The sequence below is a fragment of the Pleurodeles waltl genome, chromosome 4_2, assembly GCF_031143425.1.
Source record: "Pleurodeles waltl isolate 20211129_DDA chromosome 4_2, aPleWal1.hap1.20221129, whole genome shotgun sequence".
In the NCBI taxonomy this organism is placed as follows: Eukaryota; Metazoa; Chordata; class Amphibia; order Caudata; family Salamandridae; genus Pleurodeles; species Pleurodeles waltl.
This window is the reverse complement of record NC_090443.1, coordinates 559,266,097-559,289,357: the sequence shown is the minus strand read 5'-3', so window position 1 is coordinate 559,289,357 and position 23,261 is coordinate 559,266,097. Positions and strand designations below refer to the sequence as shown.

At 47.1% G+C, this 23,261-nt stretch overlaps 1 protein-coding gene across 1 annotated transcript in view; it reads left to right on the top strand.

The window, feature by feature from the left end:
- The window catches only part of LOC138293099 (complement factor H-like), a 639,206-nt gene that overhangs the window by 233,198 nt on the left and 382,747 nt on the right, over positions 1–23,261 (top strand). The window contains exon 13 of the mRNA XM_069232111.1: positions 3,487–3,666. Coding sequence (XP_069088212.1) covers positions 3,487–3,666 — 180 coding nt within the window. The remainder of the gene's footprint in view (positions 1–3,486; positions 3,667–23,261) is intronic.

The following is a 23,261-nucleotide window of genomic DNA, read 5'->3' as shown; positions in this document are numbered from 1 at the left end:
AACCAGCTGTGAGGATCTCCTCTCATCCGGAGCTGCATGGATCCTCCATCACGGGTGGTAGTCCAGAGTAGTCCTCTTGGTCCTGTCTGACAGCTGTCCAACTTTGGTGGAGGTAAGCCCTTGCCTTCCCACACAGGACAGTACCCCGTGCATCATGTGCCTTGCAGCTACCAAGGCTTGTTGGCATCTCCTCCAAAGGATCTCTAGGCTCCATGTAGCCCCAGCCCCAGCACTCCTTCCTGTGATTCACAGCCCTCTGCGTACTTCTCCTGCGGCGTGGGACCCACAGTTGTGCTGCGTGGCCTCCTCTGCGACTCCTGGTTCCTCGTCCAGTGAGTCTCCTGTGGGGGCTGCCTCTTCTTCTGTGGACTCTCTGCCTTGCTGATGTACCCCCTTAGACTGGTTTCTTGCAGTCTTGTCTGGGTGTTGCATTTTCTTCTTTTTCTTCCTTTTGGGTGGTTTGGGAAAAATCCAGTACCTTACTCCTTTCTTCCCGGTTGCTAGGGGTCACTGTGGTACTTACCTTTGGGTTTTTTAGCCCCCCCCAGCTACCCTCTACACATTCCACTTACCAATGTGGGGGTCCTGCATTCTCATTAAATTTTTTTAGTATATGGTGTGAGCTCCCCCTACGGTCACTAATGTCTATTGCCATTTGCACTGTTTTTAATACTTTCTATGCCTGTTGCTGATTACTAGCATACATATCTAGCATGTTACTTACCTCCTATTGTTGGGTTGCCTCTCTAGTACTTTTTGGTAATTGTTTCACTAAAATAAAGTACCTTTATTTTGGTAACACTGAGGCCTGCATTATGACATCGGAAGTCTATTCCGTAGACCACCGCCATATGAATGCCAGTGTTGGCGGTCTTCAGACCGCCATATCATGGCTGCTGGCTACTCTCCGCCACTGTTTGGCGGGGAAGACGCTAGCAGCCAAAAGGCGGTCAGCGATCTAGTGGCACTTGCTCCGTCGCCACCGCCACGTCACCACAACACTACCCGCCGTATTACAACATTGTCGTGGTGGTGTTGTGTTGGCTGGGTGCTGGTTGCAGAGCAAGCTCCATGGTCCCCGTTCCCTCCTGGACGACCACCACAACCACCAGGTAAGGTGATTGTCCGACAGGGGACGGAGGGGGTGTTGAGTGTTGTGTGCGTGAATGGGGGTGTGTGTGTGTGTAAATGGAGGAAGTGCGGGGTGCTGCGTGTTTGTGTGCATATGTGCAAGTGTCTGTGTGCTTGTGTTTATGCCTGTATGCGTGGTAGTGGGGGTGGTGTTGTGGCCGTGTGTGCATGTGTGTGTACATGAGTGAGCGTGGATGTGTGCATGTATGTATGTAAGTGTGGTGTATGCCTGTGTGGATGGAGGAGGTGGGGGGTCAGAATGGGGACCGGGCGAGGGGGCCTTCGCTGCTTGTAGGGATGGAGGGGCTTCTGATGGGGTCGGGTGGGGGGGGTCTCCTACATGGAGTTGGGTTGAGGAGTCCTGTTGTGGCGAAAGGAACTTTGGAATTTGGAAAGGAAAAGGAATTTTGAGGCACCAGAACACAAGAGAGCATTGCCAAAGGTCACAAATCTGTTAAAGTGAATGTATGCCACCCACTGGCAGTTTGATTAAAACATTTTACTCATATTAATATATACATTTAGACCCTGATTACGAGCATCCACGGGCGAGATACTTTTCTTCTTATTACAACTACTTTTGTGCCATCGCCGATTCGTGACAGGAACTCAATAGAATAAAAAAGGAGAATTACTAGGGTACATTTTCATTTCCTCGACTTGGAAAATTAAAGTGCGTTTAGTGTTCACAAGCAGTTTTTATACATACTGTGTTTTGAAAAGAATATTACAGGTAGTGGTGGCATGTTTTTTTAAAAAGCCACGGAACACTGTTTCAGTCCAGATTGTCTTCCATGAAAGTCCTTGTAGCCCCCAATTAAAGGTATGTGCACGTTTCGACCCCTGACACTTCAGCGGTCCTCTGGAAGTAGAACTGCACCGTAATATTTCTATCTTTTATAATGTATTGCTCCTCTCACCAACTGGCGATTGTACAAAAGCTCTATGCACTTTATTTTTTGTGACATTTCTTGTAATTGTCAAACATAGTGTAATCATGTGTATGAGCTCCATTTCATATTTGATAAAGTGACTTGCTGAAATAATGTAATGAAAAACTTTGTGATGATCACAGACGCGGCCCGTCCTTTAGGGCGGAGGGGTCACGCCCGCTACCTTTTGCCCCTCATGAAGAGTGTCTGTAAGGCTGAACAAAGGTCAGCCTGACAAACACTCTTCATTTTCAGCTCAGCCAGCCAGGAGTGAGGCATGCGCGATTTACGCAGACTCCTGGCTGCCTGAGCTGAACTTTGCTGGGCTGAGGAGGTCACAGCTCCTATGGGCGTGACCTCCTTTGCTCAGCAAAGGTGCCTCGAGGCCCTCCCCTGGGTGACGAGGAAAGCGTCACCCATTGACTTCGACCTGGGCGCTTCAGGTTTAAGCCCTGAAGCGCCCATGGCGAGTGTCAATCAGTGACACTTCGTCACAGAGTGGGGTGGGGTCAGCAGTCTCACTGACCCCATCCCACTCTGTGACAAGAATGAGTGTGTGTGTGTGTGTGATGTTTTAAAATCAATGTTTGGTGCGTGCGTGCATGTTTGAATGTTATGAGTGTTGTTAATGAATGTGCGTGCGTGTGTGTGTGAAAGAATGAGTGTGTGTGAACTTTTAAAATGAATGTTTGGTCCGTGCGTGCATGTTTGAATGTTATGAGTGTTGTTAATGGATGTGCGTGCATGCGTGTGTGTGTGAAAGAATGAGTGTGTGTGAACTTCTAAAATGAATGTTTGGTACGTTCGTGCATGTTTGAATGTTATGAATGTTGTTAATGGATGTGCGTGCGTGTCTGTGTGTGAAAGAATGTGTGTGTGTGGGTGTGTGCTTCCCGCCCGCCGCCCTCCCTCCTAAAGCTGCCGGCCGCCACTGGATGATCAGTGATTAATTGTCTTTGTCATTGTAATTTGAGATTAATAAAAGCACTGAGAATCACACAAGGTAATTTTCATGGTTTCCTCTATAGACTGTGGCAGTGGATCGAGGGCTTAGATAGTAAGAGGCATATTTATACTCTGTGCAGTTTTTTGTCAAAAAGTATAAATATGGGCCTAAGTTTTTATTAGTTGGACCCAGTGCGGAACAACCAGTGGTGCAATAGGTGCAGTGGCACCAGGGCCCCTTGAACCTTGCAAATTTCTGTTCTGTACTGTCCCAGCTGCACTCCAAGGGTCATTTTCCTTGCTTGTACCAGAGCCCATGACATCCTTGCTATCCTACTGAGTCGGACTTAGGCGGGATTGGTGTGATATTTATTGTGATCTCAGCATAAGGAAAACTGGCAATAATAATTATTATGTGGATTTTAATATACTAACAATCAATTTTCTGATGTTTCTGACTATACATTCTCTTTCATAGGTAGAGGAATAGAATGTCTAGAACCACCTAAACTGAAAAACTCAGAAGAACAAAGGACAAGATCTTCATATGAGCATGGTGAAACTGTTACGTACAGTTGCAATAGAAACTACATACTTTATGGCCCACAAACGATAACATGTGAGAATGGAAGATGGACATCTCCTCCTCAATGTATTGGTCAGTATAGATATGTATTAAAGATTACTTTACATTTTTAAAATGCATTTTTACTTAAGACAATCAAACATATGTCAGTTTTTTAATGAAGTTTAAATGACAAAAGTGATGAGACAGATTGAAACTGTTACCTATTTAAAGCAACTTAAGCTGAATCTATGACAATTACTCATTAATAGGTCAGAATAAAAAAACTTTCATTTAGTACTTTCAAGATCAAAAGACATAAGCCTGGATTTACAATTATTTAAGATAAGGCAGCACAGTACCAACGTTTCTGTGCTGTCTTACATTAAAGGGAGTAAGACATTTTTTTCCATATCTAATAAGATATGGTGCATTTTTCTCTCCATCATCTCTGGCAGACTTTTGGTTACCCTGTGCTAGTGCAAATATCCTTGCACCATATTGCAAGGGTGTGTGTGCTGTCTAAACCATAGTTTTTATGGGATACTTCCATTCCAAAAATTGTGCTTTAAGGATTTCCCACTTTGTACGCAAGCTATACAATGCAGTACACGTGCAAAGTTGAAAAATCAATGATAAATGAAAACGTTTGTCCCCAATATGGTTGTCTTGTGAGGCGTTAGGTTTTACCAAAAATCCTCAGGTAGGCGTCCTGTAGCCCAGGAGACAGGGTGCATTATATTATGAGTGTGAACATATATGAACAAGCATATATGGACCTGTGGTAGCATTTAATACTTAATACTACCGCAAGTGACCGGTGGTCCATAGGATAACATAGTCTGGCACCCAGGCAAACTCCAGATGTCCAGCTTCATGATGGCCCAACCAAATTCCCTTGTATTTGGTGCCAAACACTGTGCTTTTTAACTCTGACCACAATTCTCGTGCCCAGGTTTACCTAGCATGTACCTGGGTAGCGCCCTCAGAGGATGCACACCAAGTTGCCAGCTTTCCCATGCCTTGCCAACTTTCCTGAGTGTTTGCCACCAAACAGAGTTCTGACCACATGCAGGAGAGTGCCTGATGCTCCCAGAGGCCAGGACAAAGGCTTGTGCAGGAAGGAGGTCTGCCAGGATGGCTAGTGAATAGACCCATCACGGCGGTGAGCTTCAAAGGCTGCATTACTGCTGCTGGACAAAGGAATTTCTCCCCCAATCGAGGACTAGCGCAAGTGACTGGCGTCCATAGGATAACATGGGCTGGCACCTGGGCAAACCCCAGATATTCAGCTCCATGATGTCCTGACCGAATTACTTTGGTGGCAAACACTGTGCTTTTTAATCCTGAATGCAATACTTGTGCCCAGGTTTACCTAGCTTGTACCCAGGTGGTATCCTCATAGGATGCCCACCAAGTTGCCAGCTTTCCCCTTCCTTGGCGGGCTAGCCCGAGTGCTTGCCACCAAGACAGAGTTCTGACCCCATGCAGGGGAGTTTGTGCCACTCCCCGAGGTCATGACAAAGGCCTGTGCAAGAAAGAGGTCACACCTCCGCCCAGCCAGGATGGCTAGTGATTAGACCCATCATGGCAGTGAGCTTCAAAGGCTGCACCACCGCTGCTGGACAAGGGAATTTCTTCCCCATTCAAGGACAAAGCCTCCCCCTGTGGGAAAATTAGCTAGTAAGGAGGTGGACACTCCCCTAAGGCTGACCACACATCTATGATGGGCCAGCTGGAGTGTACCATGGCAGATGGCCTGTGCCATCTTGAAAAGACTTAAAAATAGTGGGTTCTGGGTACTTTAGTGATGCACTCCCACTGGATGTGGTCACCTCAGGGGCAGGTTAGCCACAGGACTAGATGTGCATTGGCCTCTGGTCCTCACGTTTCCTTAACACCCCTAAATCTAGGATTGAAGGGGCACCCCTGGCAACAGAACCTCTGATCTGCTGTGAAAGAAGAGACCTGACTCCAGGACAAGGCAGGACTCCACACTGAAGAGACGCATTATCTGCACCTGTGGAAGACACTCTGCACGCCACTGCACTTCGACTTGCCCCGGACTAGAGACCGGTTCCAAAAGGAAGGTGAAACCCCCTGCAATCGGACACCCTTCACCAGAACTCCCTAGGATTAGAGGGACTAGTCCCCTGACGATGGCAGGACCAGACCATACTGTACTTCCACGACCACCGAAGAGTTGGTCATTGGGCCCTGAAGCATGCCCACCCTAAAGTAACTGGCCAGGGGCCTTCAGAGAATTGCAGATCAGACCCTCAGCAAGCTCAGCTTTCTGTATTGTTCCCCTGGTCCTCTGGAAGAAGATTCCCCCCAAAAATTGGGCTTGCAGGCGCCAAGGCTTGTTGGTGGTCAGCCCCACTACTACATGTTTTACTTGTTGCTCAAAGCCCAAGGAACCATTGTCACCATACATCAACCCACCTCAGTGGCTCTGTTGCCAGTCTTTGCATCTCCTTTCAGCCTGCGTTGGCACGCCTGGTAAAGCCAGCACCCATGGATCCTGTTCAGCACTCCAAACAGCCAGGAGCACCTCTGCACTCAGGTCACCCGAGAGTCACCGAGCTGCTCTGCCTCATGATTCTTGATCCAAGGCCAACTCCCAAATTACATACCAAACGACTTAGCTGAACTCAACATGCAAGCTACCTGCTGCCAAGGGGCCCAAGACCGCTTGTCCCGCTCAGCACCAAGCACACTCAGCAGCACTCTGCATCCCAGCTTCTCGAGCCAGGTAAAATTGTACTGACCGTAGTTGCTTGGTCTCTGGGCCCGCATGACACTAACCCCAGGTGGGGTCCACGTAACTCACCCTACAAGTGACCGATTGCATACTGTGTTTTCTCGCATTGACAGCAATGATAGGATTTGACAGCTCTGCAAAATATTGATTTATTTAATGCTCTAAAATTGATAACTCTGATTATCTGCAACATATCGACTTTATTTGGGGTCTAAATTTATATAAAAATCTGCTTTATTTTTGTCTGACTTCTTTTGAGTCATGTAAATTTCTTATCGTCCATGTCGGTGTTGTGTAATGCTTAGCATATGTTCGTCTAAGAAACCTGACTGCTCTTTGCCACTCTACTAGGAATGAGCTGAGTTTTACTGGTGTGAATATGGGGTCCACTTCTGGGTATTGTGCTAGTATTACACAGTAAGAGCCCCCCAGTCATACCACATATTACTGCCACCTTGCTACAACATGAAACTTTGCAAGGCTCCATCTCTCTGGTTCTCACTGTAACCTTTGTGAGTGCTCTCATGCCTCTGCTTGCCCTGACTCAGAAGTGACAGTCTGTTATTATTTGTATGTGTACCACAGACAAAAAGAGTTGAGCTTCGATATTCTCCAACCTTTCTTGGGAGCTCTATAAACCCTGTTTCTCTGCCTTACTCAGCTGAGACAGTTCTTCTTTTACTGAGTTCTTCTCAATGTAACTATGATAGTGCCCTCCCTCTGCCACCCCAAGATAGACCCCCTTCTTAGGCCATCTGAAGGTCTGTGTGAGAAAGAAGAGTGAAATGCTTTCATCAATCTAGGGACATATACAATAGTGGAAGATGCCCATGAAAAATGTGAAGTGGCATATCCTTTCTAGGCTATAATGTACTGTACAGCCAAGGTGTGTACTCAGAAATCTATAGTTGCATCAACCTTATATTCATGTGAGTCATCCACAAGTACTGATGGAGGGGGATTGACAGAATTGGATCCTCCTGATTCAATGGTGATGGAGTTTCCTTACCACCAAGAATGCAGTCCACTCACCAAATTTAATTACGGGCAGACTTTAGGGTTAATCACAGTGGAGACTACTCCGTCTCCACCATGATTAATCCCCTCCTACTTCCTACCGAGTAATGGCCGTCAAAGGCTGAATTGTCATTCCACCCACCTAATTAGATAAGTGGAATTACAGGTCAGGAAAACTGTGTCGCCAAGGGCCAGTGAAAAATGATAAATGCTCCCCTTGCAAATAGGGTAGGGCCCCCATGGCGAGGAAGCATTGCATTTTTCATTTTCAAAAAGAAAAACCGAAAAAGCATTGACAGGAGCCATGAATTCATAACAGTGGTTCCTACCAATGCGTTATAGGTGACCGCCAGCTTGGCAGTCATTTAATTTGTCAGGCAGAGTGGTCTCCGCTTGGCACTTGCATGGTCCTCCGCCAACCCAAAGGAGATTACTCTGTCTGCCAAAATCTAAATCAGGCCGTCTGTCTTTAACCTGATAAATAAGGGCACATCATTTCAAACCTGTCAAAGAACCTTATTTATTTTCTTCTTAATCCTTGGCTACATGTAAAATACCAGGCTTTTGAGCACAATTCTTGTAGTAGAGAGAAAACTATAGGTAGAGGGCCATAAATAGGGGGTGAAAGCATGAGTACGAGACAAGGTGGAGAAACTGGAGGCATTATAAAGGGAGTTGTGGTATTCTGCCTCAGCTAGTGACATCCAGGACCCCCAGTCTTTGGGATGTTCTATGATAAAGCATCTAGGATACTGTTCTACAGTTTGGTTCAATCTTTCAATCTGTCTGTCTGCCTGCAAATGATGGTTTGAGAACTTTAATTTATCAGTCCCAAAAGTCTGTAGTTAGGTATTCCAGAACTTAGCAATAAATTGTGGCCCTCTTGTCAGTTATATTAAGTTCTTGTATCTCATGTAATCATACTGTTGGGAAAAAAAGTAGCACTAGTTCATGTGCTGAAGGTAATTTGGTCAAAGGTGCAAAATGTGCCAGCGTTGTACAGTACACAAAAAAGTGATGGATGGAATGCTTGAAATAATCTCAGCCACCGGTAATTACTCGGGCTGCATCCCAGTTCATTGTTATTTTGCACACCGTGCCACCTCAGCTTGGACCTAGCCATGTGAAAATCAGTCTTGACTCTGATCCAATTGGAACAATCCAACCTGAACTGCCAGGCATGGTCTTCCCTGAACCGCAACAAGCAACCTAGGATCAGTTTCTTCCTAGTTAAGGCTCCTCTGTGAGGTGTAGCTTGGCTTTATTCACACTTGTTGTTGTTTCTGCAACTTTGTACAGTAGGCATTGGCACCCAGAAGTGTTGTATGACCTTGTGAGGGACAAAAAAGGAAATAATAGCCTATGAGCTAGGTGCCAATAAAGGGTCCAGCACCCCTACTAATCTTTGATTATCTCTCTTGGCTTGATTACTGTTAGACTTTTCATCCTTGGTGTGGTCTCCCTTAACTTTTTGCCTCTGTTTCCCAGGGTCTTGATGTGTGCTGGACTCTGTTTTTGCTGTTTTTGTTACTCTGGGCACTTTACCAGTGCTAAAGTGCAAGTGCTCCTATACAAAATGTGTGTGTAATTGGTTTATCCATGATTGGCATATTTGATTTACTAGCAAGTCCCTAGTAAAGTGCACTAGAGGTGCCCAGGGCCTGTAAACCAAATGCTACTAGTGGGCCTGCAGCACTGGTTGTACCACCCATCTAAGTAGCCCTGTAATCATATCTCAGACATGCCATGCAGTGTCTGTGTGTGCAGTTTTAAACTATGAATTGGACTTGGCAAGTGTACCCACTTGCCAAGCCTAAACCTTTCCTTTTCGTACATGTAAGGCACCCCTAAGGTAGGTCCTAGGTAGCCCCAAGGGCAAGGTGCAGTTTATGATTAAGGTAGGACATATAGGCCCTCATTCCGACCCTGGCGGTCCAAGACCGCCAGGGCCGCGGGCAACGGAAGCACCGCCAACAGGCTGGCGGTGCTTCATTGCCCATTCTGACCGCGGCGGTAAAGCCGAGGTCAGAAAAGGGGATCCAGTGGTTTCCCGCCGGATTTCCCCTGGCTGGGCTGAACCTCCATGGGGATTCCGACCCCCTTCCCGCCAGCCTGTTTCTGGCGGTTTTTACCGCCAGGAACAGGATGGCGGGAACGGGTGTCGTGGGGCCCCTGGGGGCCCCTGCACTGCCCATGCCACTGGCATGGGCAGAGCAGGGGCCCCCTAACAGGGCCCCAACATGATTTTCACTGTCTGCATAGCAGACAGTGAAAATCGCGAAGGGTGCAACTGCACCCGTCGCATCCCTGCAACACCACCGGCTCCATTCGGAGCCGGCTTCTGTGTTGCAGGGCCTTTCCCGCTGGGCCGGCGGGCGCTCCCTTGGCGGGCGCCCGCCGGGCCAGCGGGAAAGTCTGAATGGTCCCCGCGGTCTTTTGACCGCGGAGCGGCCAATTGGCGGCGTAAGTTTGGCTGGCGGCGACTGCCGCCCGCCAAACTTAGAATGACCCCCATAGTAATGTGTTTTATATGTCCTGACAGTGAAATATCGCTAAATTCGTTTTTCACTGTTGCAAGGCCTGTCATTCTCATAGGTTAACATAGGGGCCACCTTTAAATATGATTAAAGTGTAGATTACCTTTGAGAGCAGATGGACATGTGGAGTTTGGGGTCTCTGAGCTCACAATTGAAAAATACATCTTTTAGTAAAGTTGATTTTAAGACTGCGTGTTCAAAAATGCCACTTTTAGAAAGTGGGCATTTTCTTGCTTAAACCATTTCTGTGACTCTGCCTGTTTGTGGATTCCCTGGTTGGGGGAGTTTGACAGTTGGGCTGGTTGCACCTCACACTAAACAGTGACACAAAGGGAGCTGGGGTGTAGTCTGCATTTCCTGATGAGCCATCTGTGCTAGGAGGGAGGGGAGGAGTGATCACTCACACCTGAAAGGGCTGTGCCTGCTCTCACACAATGCAGTCACCAAACCCCTGGTGAGTGTCTGGGGCCTGGCCTGGGCAAGGCAGGATTTCACAATCAAGAGAGACTTTCCTTTGAAGTAAGCCTACTTCAAAGGGCAAAATGGGTAAAAGAAGGGCACCCAAAACCACAGACTTTAGAACACTTCTGGAAACCAAGAGGAACCTCTGCCTGGAGAAGAGCTGAAGAAGAGCTGCCCTGCCTGTGACTGTGCTTTGTGGAGCTATCCTGCAGTTGCTGCTTCTGCCTGTGCTAGAGGACAAAGACTGGACTTTGTGCTGCCTTCCTTCTTGTGAAGATCTCCAAGGCCTTGATTTAGAGCTTGCCTCCTGTTGTTTGAAGTCTCAGGGACAGCAAAGACTTCTCTCTGCCAGCACCTGGAGTCTCTGGAGAGACTCCTACTCTGCCAAGTTGTGCCCATCCAGTTCCTGGGGCCCTGAGAAAAGAAGCTGGCAGCCCAAGAGTGAGAAATCCACGCACAGACCGCCGTGCGGGGAAAAGATCAACGCAACTCTGATCTGCGGCTGAAAAATTGACGCGCCGCCGGCTTCGCGGCTGAAAATCAACGCTCAACTGCAACGCAACCCGAAGATCGATGCCCGTGGCTGGAGAAACGATGTGCAGCATCGCTGACGGAGGCTGGTGAGATCGCAACCCGCGCTGCGTGGTTTTCGGACCATCGTGCGGCTGAATTTCTGACGTAAACACCGCTGGGCATGTAAAAACGACACAAGGCCTGTCCGGACCTGAGAGTGCTGACCGGATCGACGCATCGCTCTCCTGTGGAGAGAAGAAACGACGTACGCCGACCTGACTAAAGGAGAAACAATGCAAGGACTCGCTCGTGAGTGAAATCGACGCATCGCAAGCCCTTTTTGATGCACACTCGTCCGTGGGGGGTTATTTTTGACGCACCCAAGGTACATTTTCCCGCTAACAGCGTTAGCCTTGTGCTTCAAATTACATGAAGACTCTTTTTGCATTTTTAGTGATAACTTGCCTTGTGTACTGTGGATTTTTGTCGTTTTGGTCTTGTTTTGTTTAAATAAATATTTTCTATTTCTCTCAACCTGTGTTGTGTCATTTTGTAGTGTTTTCATTAAGTTACTGTGTGTGTTGGTACAAATACTTTACACCTAGCACTCTGAAGTTAAGCCTACTGCTCGTGCCAAGCTACCAAGGGGGTAAGCAGTGGTTAGCTGAGGGTGATTCTCTTTTACCCTGACTATAGTGAGGGTCCTTGCTTGGACAGGGGGTAACCTGACTGCCAACCAAAGACCCAATTTCTAACAATTGCATTTAACGCAGGCAGTTAACCAAAAAATTCAAAAAATGAGTTCCAGCACCTTTGTGGTAAAAAAAGTTGTTGAAGGAGTGCCATGACACCAAGAAAAAATGCATTTTTACAAAGCATTGTCTTAAACATAAAGACATTTCTCTTGAAATGATAACCCTTGTTTAACAATTTGCAACCTCTTAAACCCATTGTTCATTTTGGAGCTTTCCATATGAATATGGTATTGGATTTATAAACTCTTCTGCAATTCGTTGTTTAGTCTGCTTAACCAGGATTCTAAGTGCAAGAACTACCACAGGTGTGTCCCCCGATTATTGGATGAGAGAAGACATCTACTTTACTATGTCTTCGGCCAGGATGGTATGAGGTGTCATAATGAAACATAGAGAAGATCAAAAGCCATTGAGTATATCTTGCATTATTACACCTCATAGACTTTACAATGTCTGTGTTGTTGTTATCCCACCACAAATCATCTTATATATCTCACCCCTTCTACCAGGCAAAGCTTGTACCCTTTCGTATTACATCACTTATGCCATGTTAAATCATAGCATTCATAGCAACCCTCATGGCATCTCAAATTACATTATTTATGAGAGCACTGTGCATGGTAGCAGGGCGAGTTATAGATAATGTAGTTTACCTAACAAGTTCCCAAAACTGTGTACATAAATCTGCAAGCATAGTAAGTTTTACCAATGGTGTTAATTATAACATTTAAGTTATGACTGCTTTAGAATTCCTAAATCAAATTTACTAACTATAACTAATCTTTAACCTCTGATACATAAATAAAAATAATATATATATATATATATATATATATATATATATATATATATGTTCGATGGCATGTATAGCTGCAGATACACATGCTGTGCACTGTTCCTGCCATCTTGTGTTGGGCTCCGAGAGTTATAAGTTGTTTTTCTTCGAAGAAGTGGTTTAGAGTCACGAGATCGAGTGACTCCTCCCTTTCGGCTATATTGCGCATGGGCATCAACTCCATCTTAGATTGTTTTCTTTCCACCATCGGGTTCGGACGTGTTCCTCTTCGCTCCGTTACTCGAATCGGAAAAAGACTAAAAATCATCGAAAAGCGTCGGTATTGTTTGCGATCGGGAAACATCTTGCATCGACAGATCGACACCGACGAGACACAGCTTCGGTGGCCCTTCGGGGCTTCCGTGCCCAGCCGGGGCCTAGTCGGCCCGACCAGAGATGACGTCGAAGCCTAATGGACCGGACCCCTTTCTGTTTCTGCCCACAGTGCCACGCTAAGTATCCCTATACAGACCAACATCGGGTCTGTACTCTGTGTTTGTCACCAGAACACAGGGAAGATACTTGCGAGGCCTGCAAGTCCTTTCGATCGAAAAAGACCTTGAGGGATTGGAGGGCGAAGCGGATGCAAATGGTGTCGAAAAGTTCGGAGCACCTCAACGTCGAACAAGAGGAGATGGCTATCTCCATACAGAGATCGGACTCAGATGACTCTGACGTAGACCGACCACCTACAGCAAGCCAACACGTGAGTACGCCTGCCCCGACCCAAGCCCACAGTCAGCCTAAGAAGCATAAAGCCTCAGGGACGCCACTGCCTGAATGCCATGGCTCGACCCATAAAAAACAAAGCGGTGACCAAGCAACACCTAAGGCACCGAAAAAGGCCAAAATCGTGCCAAAGTCTTCAGACTCGAGGCGAGAACCCAGAATCGAAAAATCGCGACACCGACTTGTCGAGTCAACGAAGTCTCGAAAAAACCTTTCGGAGCCGAGGCCTACCATCAGCATGGCCATTTCGGTGCCGAAAAAAATGGCTTCGGAGTTAAAAAAGCCTCGTACACGGAGGAATATGGGCTCTCTAAGCAACTAAAAGAGAGTCACAGATTTGAGGAGGAACTTCAAATGGAGTAGATTGATGAAACGCAGGCAAGGATACAGATTCATAAGGATACTGGGAAGATCCAAACTGCACCTCCTCTCAAATTAAAAAGGAAATTGGCTTTCCAGGGCCGAACAGAAACTGAACAGCCAAAGGCTAAAGTGCCCAGGGAAAATTCGCCATCTCGCCATTTTTCACCAGAACTTTTTCCTCCACATTCACCACAAATAACAGTGTCACCTCCTGTCACGCCCATGGCACAGTCACCCACACACACGGTGCAATCACAAGAGGATGCAGACCCCTGGGACCTCTACGATTCCCCCTGTGTCGGACAGTAGCCCTGAGTGCTACCCTTCGAAACCTTCTCCACCTGAGGACGGCACCTCATACATCCAGGTCTTGGCCAGGGCTGCTGCATTCCGTAATGTAAGCATGCACTCAGAGCCATTGGAGGACGATTTTCTATTTAATACTTTGGCCTCCACGCATGCTTCCTACCAAAGTCTGGCTATGCTCCCAGGCATGCTTAAACATGCCCAACAAGTCTTCCAGGAGCCCATGAAAGGAAGAGCCATTATACCACGGGTGTGAGAAAGTAGCCTCTTTCTAGCCTTGTTACCCCCACTTTTGGCCTGTTTTGGGAGTGTATGTCAGGGTATTTTCACTGTCTCACTGGGATCCTGCTAGCCAGGGCCCAGTGCTCATAGTGAAAACCCCATGTTTTCAGTATGTTTGTTATGTGTCACTGGGACCCTGCTAGTCAGGACCCCAGTGCTCATAAGTTTGTGGCCTATATGTATGTGTTCCCTGTGTGGTGCCTAACTGTCTCACTGAGGCTCTGCTAACCAGAACCTCAGTGGTTATGCTCTCTCATTTATTTCAAATTGTCACTGACAGGCTAGTGACCAATTTTACCAATTTACATTGGCTTACTGGAACACCCTTATAATTCCCTAGTATATGGTACTGAGGTACCCAGGGTATTGGGGTTCCAGGAGATCCCTATGGACTGCAGCATTTCTTTTGCCACCCATAGGGAGCTCTGACAATTCTTACACAGGCCTGCCACTGCAGCCTGAGTGAAATAACGTCCACGTTATTTCACAGCCATTTTACACTGCACTTAAGTAACTTATAAGTCACCTATATGTCTAACCTTTACCTGGTAAAGGTTAGGTGCAAAGTTACTTAGTGTGAGGGCACCCTGGCACTAGCCAAGGTGCCCCCACATTGTTCAGGGCCAATTCCCCGGACTTTGTGAGTGCGGGGACACCATTACACGCGTGCACTACATATAGGTCACTAGCTATATGTAGCTTCACAATGGTAACTCCGAATATGGCCATGTAACATGTCTATGATCATGGAATTGCCCCCTCTATGCCATCCTGGCATAGTTGGCACAATCCCATGATCCCAGTGGTCTGTAGCACAGACCCTGGTACTGCCAAACTGCCCTTCCTGGGGTTTCACTGCAGCTACTGCTGCTGCCAACCCCTCAGACAGGCAGCTGCTCTCCTGGGGTCCAGCCAGGCCTGGCCCAGGATGGCAGAACAAAGGACTTCCTCTGAGAGAGGGTGTTACACCCTCTCCCTTTGGAAAATGGTGTGAAGGCAGGGGAGGAGTAGCCTCCCCCAGCCTCTGGAAATGCTTTCTTGGGCACAGATGTGCCCAATTCTGCATAAGCCAGTCTACACCGGTTCAGGGGACCCCTTAGCCCTGCTCTGGCGCGAAACTGGACAAAGGAAAGGGGAGTGACCACTCCCCTGACCTGCACCTCCCCTGGGAGGTGTCCAGAGCTCCTCCAGTGTGCTCCAGACCTCTGCCATCTTGGAAACAGAGGTGCTGCTGGCACACTGGACTGCTCTGAGTGGCCAGTGCCACCAGGTGACGTCAGAGACTCCTTGTGATAGGCTCCTTCAGGTGTTGCTAGCCTATCCTCTCTCCTAAGTAGCCAAACCCTCTTTTCTGGCTATTTAGGGTCTCTGTCTCTGGGGAAACTTTAGATAACGAATGCAAGAGCTCATCCGAGTTCCTCTACATCTCTCTCTTCACCTTCTGCCAAGGAATCGACTGCTGACCGCGCTGGAAGCTTGCAAACCTGCAACATAGTAGCAAAGACGACTACTGCAACTCTGTAACGCTGATCCTGCCGCCTTCTCGACTGTTTTCCTGGTGGTGCATGCTGTGGGGGTAGTCTGCCTCCTCTCTGCACTAGAAGCTCCGAAGAAATCTCCCGTGGTTCGACGGAATCTTCCCCCTGCAACCGCAGGCACCAAAAAGCTGCATTACCGGTCCCTTGGGTCTCCTCTCAGCACGACGAGCGAGGTCTCTCGAATCCAGCAACTCTGTCCAAGTGACTCCCACAGTCCAGTGACTCTTCAGTCCAAGTTTGGTGGAGGTAAGTCCTTGCCTCACCTCGCTAGACTGCATTGCTGGGAACCGCGACTTTTGCAGCTACTCCGGCCTCCGTGCACTTCCGGCAGAAATCCTTTGTGCACAGTCCAGCCTGGATCCACGGCACTCTAACCTGCATTGCGCGACCTCCTAAGTTGTTCTCCGGCGACGTGGGACTCCTTTGTGCGACTTCAGGTGAGCACCGTTTCACGCATCCTCGTAGTGCCTGTTTCTGGCACTTTTCCGGGTGCTACCTGCTGCTGAGAGGGCTCCTTGTCTTGCTCGACATCCCCTCTCTCTCTCCTGGTCCAATTTGCGACCTCCTGGTCCCCCCTGGGCCGCAGCAGCGTCCAAAAATGCTAACCGCACGATTTGCAGCTAGCAAGGCTTGTTGGCGTTCTCTCGGCGGGAAAACACTTCTGCACGACTCTACAAGGTGAGTGGGATCCGTCCTCGAAAGGGGAAGTCTCTAGCCCTTTGCGTTCCTGCAGAAACCGCAGCTTCTTCTGTCCAATAGAAGCTTCTTTGCACCCGCAGCTGGCATTTCCTGGGCATACGTCCATCTCCAACTTGCTTGTGACTTTTGGACTTGGTCCCCTTGTTCCACAGGTACCCTAGATTGGAAATCCATCGTTGTTGCATTGTTGGTTTGTGTCTTTCCTGCATTATTCCTCTAACACGACTTCTTTATCCTTAGGGGAACTTTAGTGCACTATGCACTCACTTTTCAGGGTCTTGGGGAGGGTTATTTTTCTAACTCTCACTATTTTCTAATAGTCCCAGCGACCCTCTACAAGGTCTCATAGGTTTGGGGTCCATTCGTGGTTCGCATTCCACTTTTGGAGTATATGGTTTGTGTTGCCCCTATCCCTATGTTTCCCCATTGCATCCTATTGTAACTATACATTGTTTGCACTGTTTTCTAAGACTATACTGCATATTTTTGCTATTGTGTATATATATCTTGTGTATATTTCCTATCCTCTCACTGAGGGTACACTCTAAGATACTTTGGCATATTGTCATATAAATAAAGTACCTTTATTTTTAGTATAACTGTGTATTGTGTTTTCTTATGATATTGTGCATATGACACTAAGTGGTACTGTAGTAGCTTCACACATCTCCTAGTTCAGCCTAAGCTGCTCTGCTAAGCTACCATTATCTATCAGCCTAAGCTGCTAGACACCCTATACACTAATAAGGGATAACTGGGCCTGGTGCAAGGTGCAAGTACCCCTTGGTACTCACTACAAGCCAGTCCAGCCTCCTACAACGGGTCGAAAAGAAATACAAACCACCACTGTCAGACCCAGTGTTCTTTACACAGCAGCTGCCCCCAGACTCCGTAGTGGTTGGAGCTGTGAGAAAAAGAGCCAACTCGCAGTCATCTGGAGAAGCTCCACCTCCAGATAAGGAGAGCAGAAAGTTCGACGCAGCGGGAAAAAGAGTAGCGTCACAGGCTGCCAATCAGTGGCGCATAGCAAACTCCCAAGCCCTCCTCGCACGTTACGACCAAGCTCATTGGGACGAGATTAGTGTTATCATCCAACATCTCCACAAGGAATACCAGAAACGGGCTCAGCAAGTGGTAGAAGAGGGACAGGCAATATCGAACAATCAGATACGTTCGGCATTAGATTCCGCTGACACTGCCGCAAGAACAGTGAACACGGCAGTCACAATTAGACAACACGCTTGGCTAAGATCCTCAGGGTTCAAACCAGAGATACAACAGGCAGTACTTAACATGCCATTCAATCAACAACAACTGTTTGGACCACAAGTGGACACAGCCATCGAGAAAATGAAGAAGGACACGGATACGGCCAAAGCCATGGGCGCGCTCTACTCGTCCCAATATACAGTAGAGGGACATTCAGGAAACCGCAATATAGGGGAGCCTTCAGAAGCATCCACTTCTCAAACAAAACCCACCTACCAATCCCAATATCAGAGAGGGAGGTTTTGCAGGTCCTTCAGGGGACAATTCCCTAGGTCAAGGGGAAAATTTCAGCCCACTAAGCAGGCCACTAATAACAAGCAGTGACTTGCCCGTCAACCTTCCCCAACACACATCACCTGTGGGAGGAAGACTTAGATTTTACCACAAAAATTGGTCAGAAATAACCACGGACACATGGGTCCTATCAATCATCCAACATGGTTACTGTATAGAATTCACACATTTTCTTCCAGATATTCCCCCAAGAGCACACAAACTGTCGGCCCAACATCTAGAAATGTTACAAACAGAGGTGCAGGCACTATTAACAAAACAAGCCATAGAACTAGTACCTCACCAACAAAAAGGAACAGGGGTTTATTCCCTATATTTCCTTATTCCCAAAAAGGACAAAACACTAAGATCAATCTTAGATCTCAGGACTCTCAACCTATTCATCATATCAGAACACTTTCTTTCACATGGTCACTCTACAAGATGTAGTCCCCTTACTAAAACAGGGAGAATACATGTCAACACTGGATCTAAAGGATGCGTATTTTCATATACCCATCCATCCAACCCACAGAAAATACCTCAGGTTTGTCATACAGGGAAAACATTACCAATTCAAAGTGTTACCCTTCGGGATAACAACAGCCCCCAGAGTATTTACAAATTGCCTCAGAGTAGTAGCAGCCCATATAAGGAGACAACACATGCACGTATTCCCATATCTCGACGATTGGCTAACAAAAGCCAACACTCAACAGTAGTGTCAAAATCACACACAGTACGTAATAGATACCCTACACACACTAGGGTTCTCTATAAATTACCAAAAATCACACTTGCAACCATCCCAACTACAACAGTACTTGGGAGCAACACTCAACACTCAAAGAGCGATTGCTACTCTAAGCCCACAAAGGGTACAATCATTCCAAACCATAGTACCAAAGATACAACCAAATCAGCACTACACAGTCAGATTTGTCATGAAACTCCTAGGTATGATGGCATCATGCATCGCAATTGTCCCAAACGCGTGGCTACACATGCAGCCCTTACAGCAGTGCCTTGCAAAACAATGGACGCAGGCACAGGGTCAATTCCAAGATCCAGTGTTGATAGACCGCCAAACACACTATTCGCTGCGATGGTGGAACCCTGTAAATTTCAACAAAGGGCGGTCTTTTCAAGACCCTGTGCCTCACGCCATTCTCACAACAGATGCATCAATGATTGGGTGGGGAGCACACCTCAAGAATCACAATATACAAGGACAATGGTACAGTCAACAGAAACAACTACACATAAATCACTTGGAGCTGCTAGCGGTCTTCCTAGCACTAAAAGCATTTGAACCTCTTCTAGCTCACTAACACATTTTTGTCAAAACAGACAATATGACAACAATGTACTACCTAAACAAACAAGCGGGAACACACTCATCACAACTATGCCTCATAGCACAAAAGATTTGGCATTGGGCAATTCACAACAACATTCGTCTAATAGCGCAATACATTCCAGGCATTCACAATCAGTTAGCGGACAATCTCAGTCAAGATCACCAGCAAACTCACGAGTGGGAAATACATCCCCAGATACTACAAGAATACTTTCACCAGTTGGGGACACTGTTCGCCACAAAACAAAACGCAAAATGCCAAAACTTCACGTCCATGTACCCACACCCTCAGTCCAAGGGCAATGCTCTATGGATCAATTGGTCAGGGATATTTGCTTACGCTTTTCCTCCTCTCCCACTCATTCCTTTCCTAGTCAACAAACTGCGTCAAAACAAACTCAAACTAATACTCATAACACCAACGTGGGCACGCCAACCATGGTACACCACACTGTTTGACCTCTCTGTAGTACCTCACATCAAACTTCCAAACAGACCAGATCTGTTAACACAACACAAACAACAGATCAGGCACCCCAATCCAGCGACGCTCAACCTAGCAATCTGGCTCCTGAAGTCTTAGAGTTTGGCTATCTAAATCTTCCAAGTGAGTGTATGGAAGTCATTAAACAGGCAAGGAAAGCTACCACAAGCTAATAAATGGAAGAGGTTTGTTTTCTACTGCCAAGCAAACAAAATCACACCATTAGATGCCTCGCTTTTTCTTCCATCAAAATTCATCTCACTGCAATCTCTGCTTACTTGCAGATTAAACACACAAAATCACTATTTAGAATACCAGTTATTAAAGCCTTTATGGAAGTACTAAAAAGGATCATACCTCCAAAAATCCCACCAGTACCCTCGTGGAACCTTAATATTGTGCTTACACGACTCATGGGTCCGCCTTTTGAACCCATGCATTCTTGCCAAATCCAGTTCTTAACTTGGAAGGTAGCATTTCTAGTAGCCATCACTTCACTACGAAGAGTTAGTGAAATACAAGCATTCACTATCGAAGAGCCCTTTATACAAGTACACAAACATAAAATAGTTCTACGCACAAATCCAAAATTTCTGCCAAAAGTAATCTCACTGTTTCATCTAAACCAAACTGTGGATCTCCCAGTCTTCTTCCCACAGCCAGACTCAGTAGCACAAAGAGCACTGCATACATTAGACATAAAAAGAGCACTAATGTACTATATAGACAGAACAAAACCATTTCGTAAAACTAAACAATTGTTCGTCGCTTTCCTGAAACCCTATACTGGTAACCCTATATCCAAACAGGGCATAGCCAGATGGATAGTCAAATGCATACAAACTTGTTACCTGAAAGCTAAAATAGAGCTATTTGTTACACCAAAGGCACACTCCACTAGGAAGAAAGGAACAACAATGGCCTTTCTAGGTAATATACCAATGACAGAGATTTGTAAGGCAGCCACTTAGTCCACACCTCATACGTTTACTAAACACTAATGTGTAGATGTGTTAGCAACATAACAAGCCACTGTAGGACAGGCTGTACTAAGAACATTATTTCAAACAACTTCAACTCCTACAGGCTGACCACCGCTTTTGGGAGGATTACTGCTTTGTAGTCTATGCACAGCATGTGTATCTGCAGCTACACATGCCATCGAACGGAAAATGTCACTTACCCAGTGTACATCTGTTCGTGACATGTTCCGCTGCAGATTCACATGCGCCCTCCCACCTCCCCTGGAGCCTGTAGCCATTTAAGTTGCAATTAGAAATTGTATATATGTAAATAAACATTCCTTTAGCACAAACTATGTACATACATATCTATTCCATTGCATGGATATCTTTACTATTCTCATTCTACCACTTCTACCTCACCCTATGCGGGAAAACAATCTAAGATGGAGTCGATGCCCATGCGCAATGGAGCCGAAAGGGAGGAGTCACTCGGTCTCATGACTCGAAAACACTTCTTCGAAGAAAAACAACTTATAGCAGGCAGGAACAGTGCACAGCATGTGAATCTGCAGCGGAACATGCCACGAACAGATGTACTGGGTAAGTGACATAGGTGTGTGTGTGTGTATGTATGTGTATATATATATATATATATATATATATATATATATATATATATATAATGTTCGATGGCATGTGTAGCTGCAGATACACATGCTGTGCACTGTTCCTGCCATCTAGTGTTGGGCTCAGAGTGTTACAAGTTGTTTTTTCATCGGAGAAGTCTTTTCGAGTCACGTGACCGAGTGAATCCTCTCTTTCGGCTCCATTGCGCATGGGCATCGACTCCATCTTAGATTGTTTTCTTTCCGCCATCGGGTTCGGACGTGTTCCTCTTCGCTCCGTAATTCGAATTGGGAAACTTAGAAAATCATCGAAATTCGTTGGTAATGTTTACGCTCGGGACCGGTTTAGTATCATCACATCGGCACCGACAAAAAGACCTCTTTGGCGGCCCTTCGGGGCTTCCGCATTTCACCAAGGTCTGGTCGGCCCGACCACACCCGTCGTCGAAGACTAATGGAGCGGACCCGCTTCCGTTTCTGTCCGAAGTGTCACGCCAAGTATCCTTATACAGACCAGCATCGGGTCTGTAACCTGTGTTTATCCCTCGAACACAGAGAGGATACTTGTGAGGCCAGCCGAGCATTTTGATCCAAAAAGACCTTAAGGGATCGACGCGTAAGACGACTACAGATGGCATCGAAGCCGACACAGCATCTCGAAGTCGAAGAAGAAGAGATGCGGATATCCATTCAAGGTTCGGACTCAGATGAATCCGAAGGAGATAGACCTTCGACAGCGGCACAAAAAGTGAGTACACCTGCCCCGTCCCATACCCAAGGTCAGAGCAAAAAACCAAAGGCCTCGGGGACGCCACTGCCGGAAGGCCATGGCTCGACCCACAGAAAATAAGGTGACCAAGTGTAAGGAAATGCCTCCTTGGCATGGTTACCCCCTGACTTTTTGCCTTTGCTGATGCTAAGTTTTGATTTGAAAGTGTGCTGAGGCCTTCTAACCAGGCCCCAGCACCAGTGTTCTTTCCCTAACCTGTACTTTTGTTTTCACAATTGGCACACCCTGGCACACCCTGGCATCCAGGTAAGTCCCTTGTAACTGGTACCCCTGGTACCAAAGTCCCTGATGCCAGGGAAGGTCTCTAAGGGCTGCAGCATGTCTTATGCCACCCTGGGGACCCCTCACTCAGCACAGACACACTGCTTGCCAGCTTGTGTGTGCTTGTGAGGACAATACGAGTAAGTCGACATGGCACTCCCCTCAGGGTGCCATGCCAACCTCACACTGCCTATGCAGTATAGATAAGTCACCCCTCTAGCAGGCCTTACAGCCCTAAGGCAGGGTGCACTATACCATAGGTGAGGGCACAAGTGCATGAGCACTGTGCCCCTACAGTGTCTAAGCAAAACCTTAGACATTGTAAGTGCAGGGTAGCCATAAGAGTATATGGTCTGGGAGTCTGTCAAACACGAACTCCACAGCACCATAATGGCTACACTGAAAACTGGGAAGTTTGGTATCAAACTTCTCAGCACAATAAATGCACACTGATTCCAGTGTACATTTTATTGTAACATACACCCCAGAGAGCACCTTAGAGGTGCCCCCTGAAACCTTAACCACCTACCCGTGTAGGCTGACTGGTTTTAGCAGCCAGCCACACTCGAGACATGTTGCTGGCCACGTGGGGAGAGTGCCTTTGTCACTCTGTGGCTAGTAACAAAGCCTGTACTGGGTGGAGGTGCTTCACACTTCCCCCTACAGGAAATGTAACACCTGGCGGTGAGCCTCAGAGGCTCACCCCCTTTGTTACAGCACCACAGGGCACTCCAGCTAGTGGAGTTGCCCTCCCCCTCCGGCCACGGCCCCACTTTTGGCGGGAAGGCCGGAGGAAATAATGAGAATAACAAGGAGGAGTCACTGGCCTGTCAGGACAGCCCCTAAGGTGTCCTGAGCTG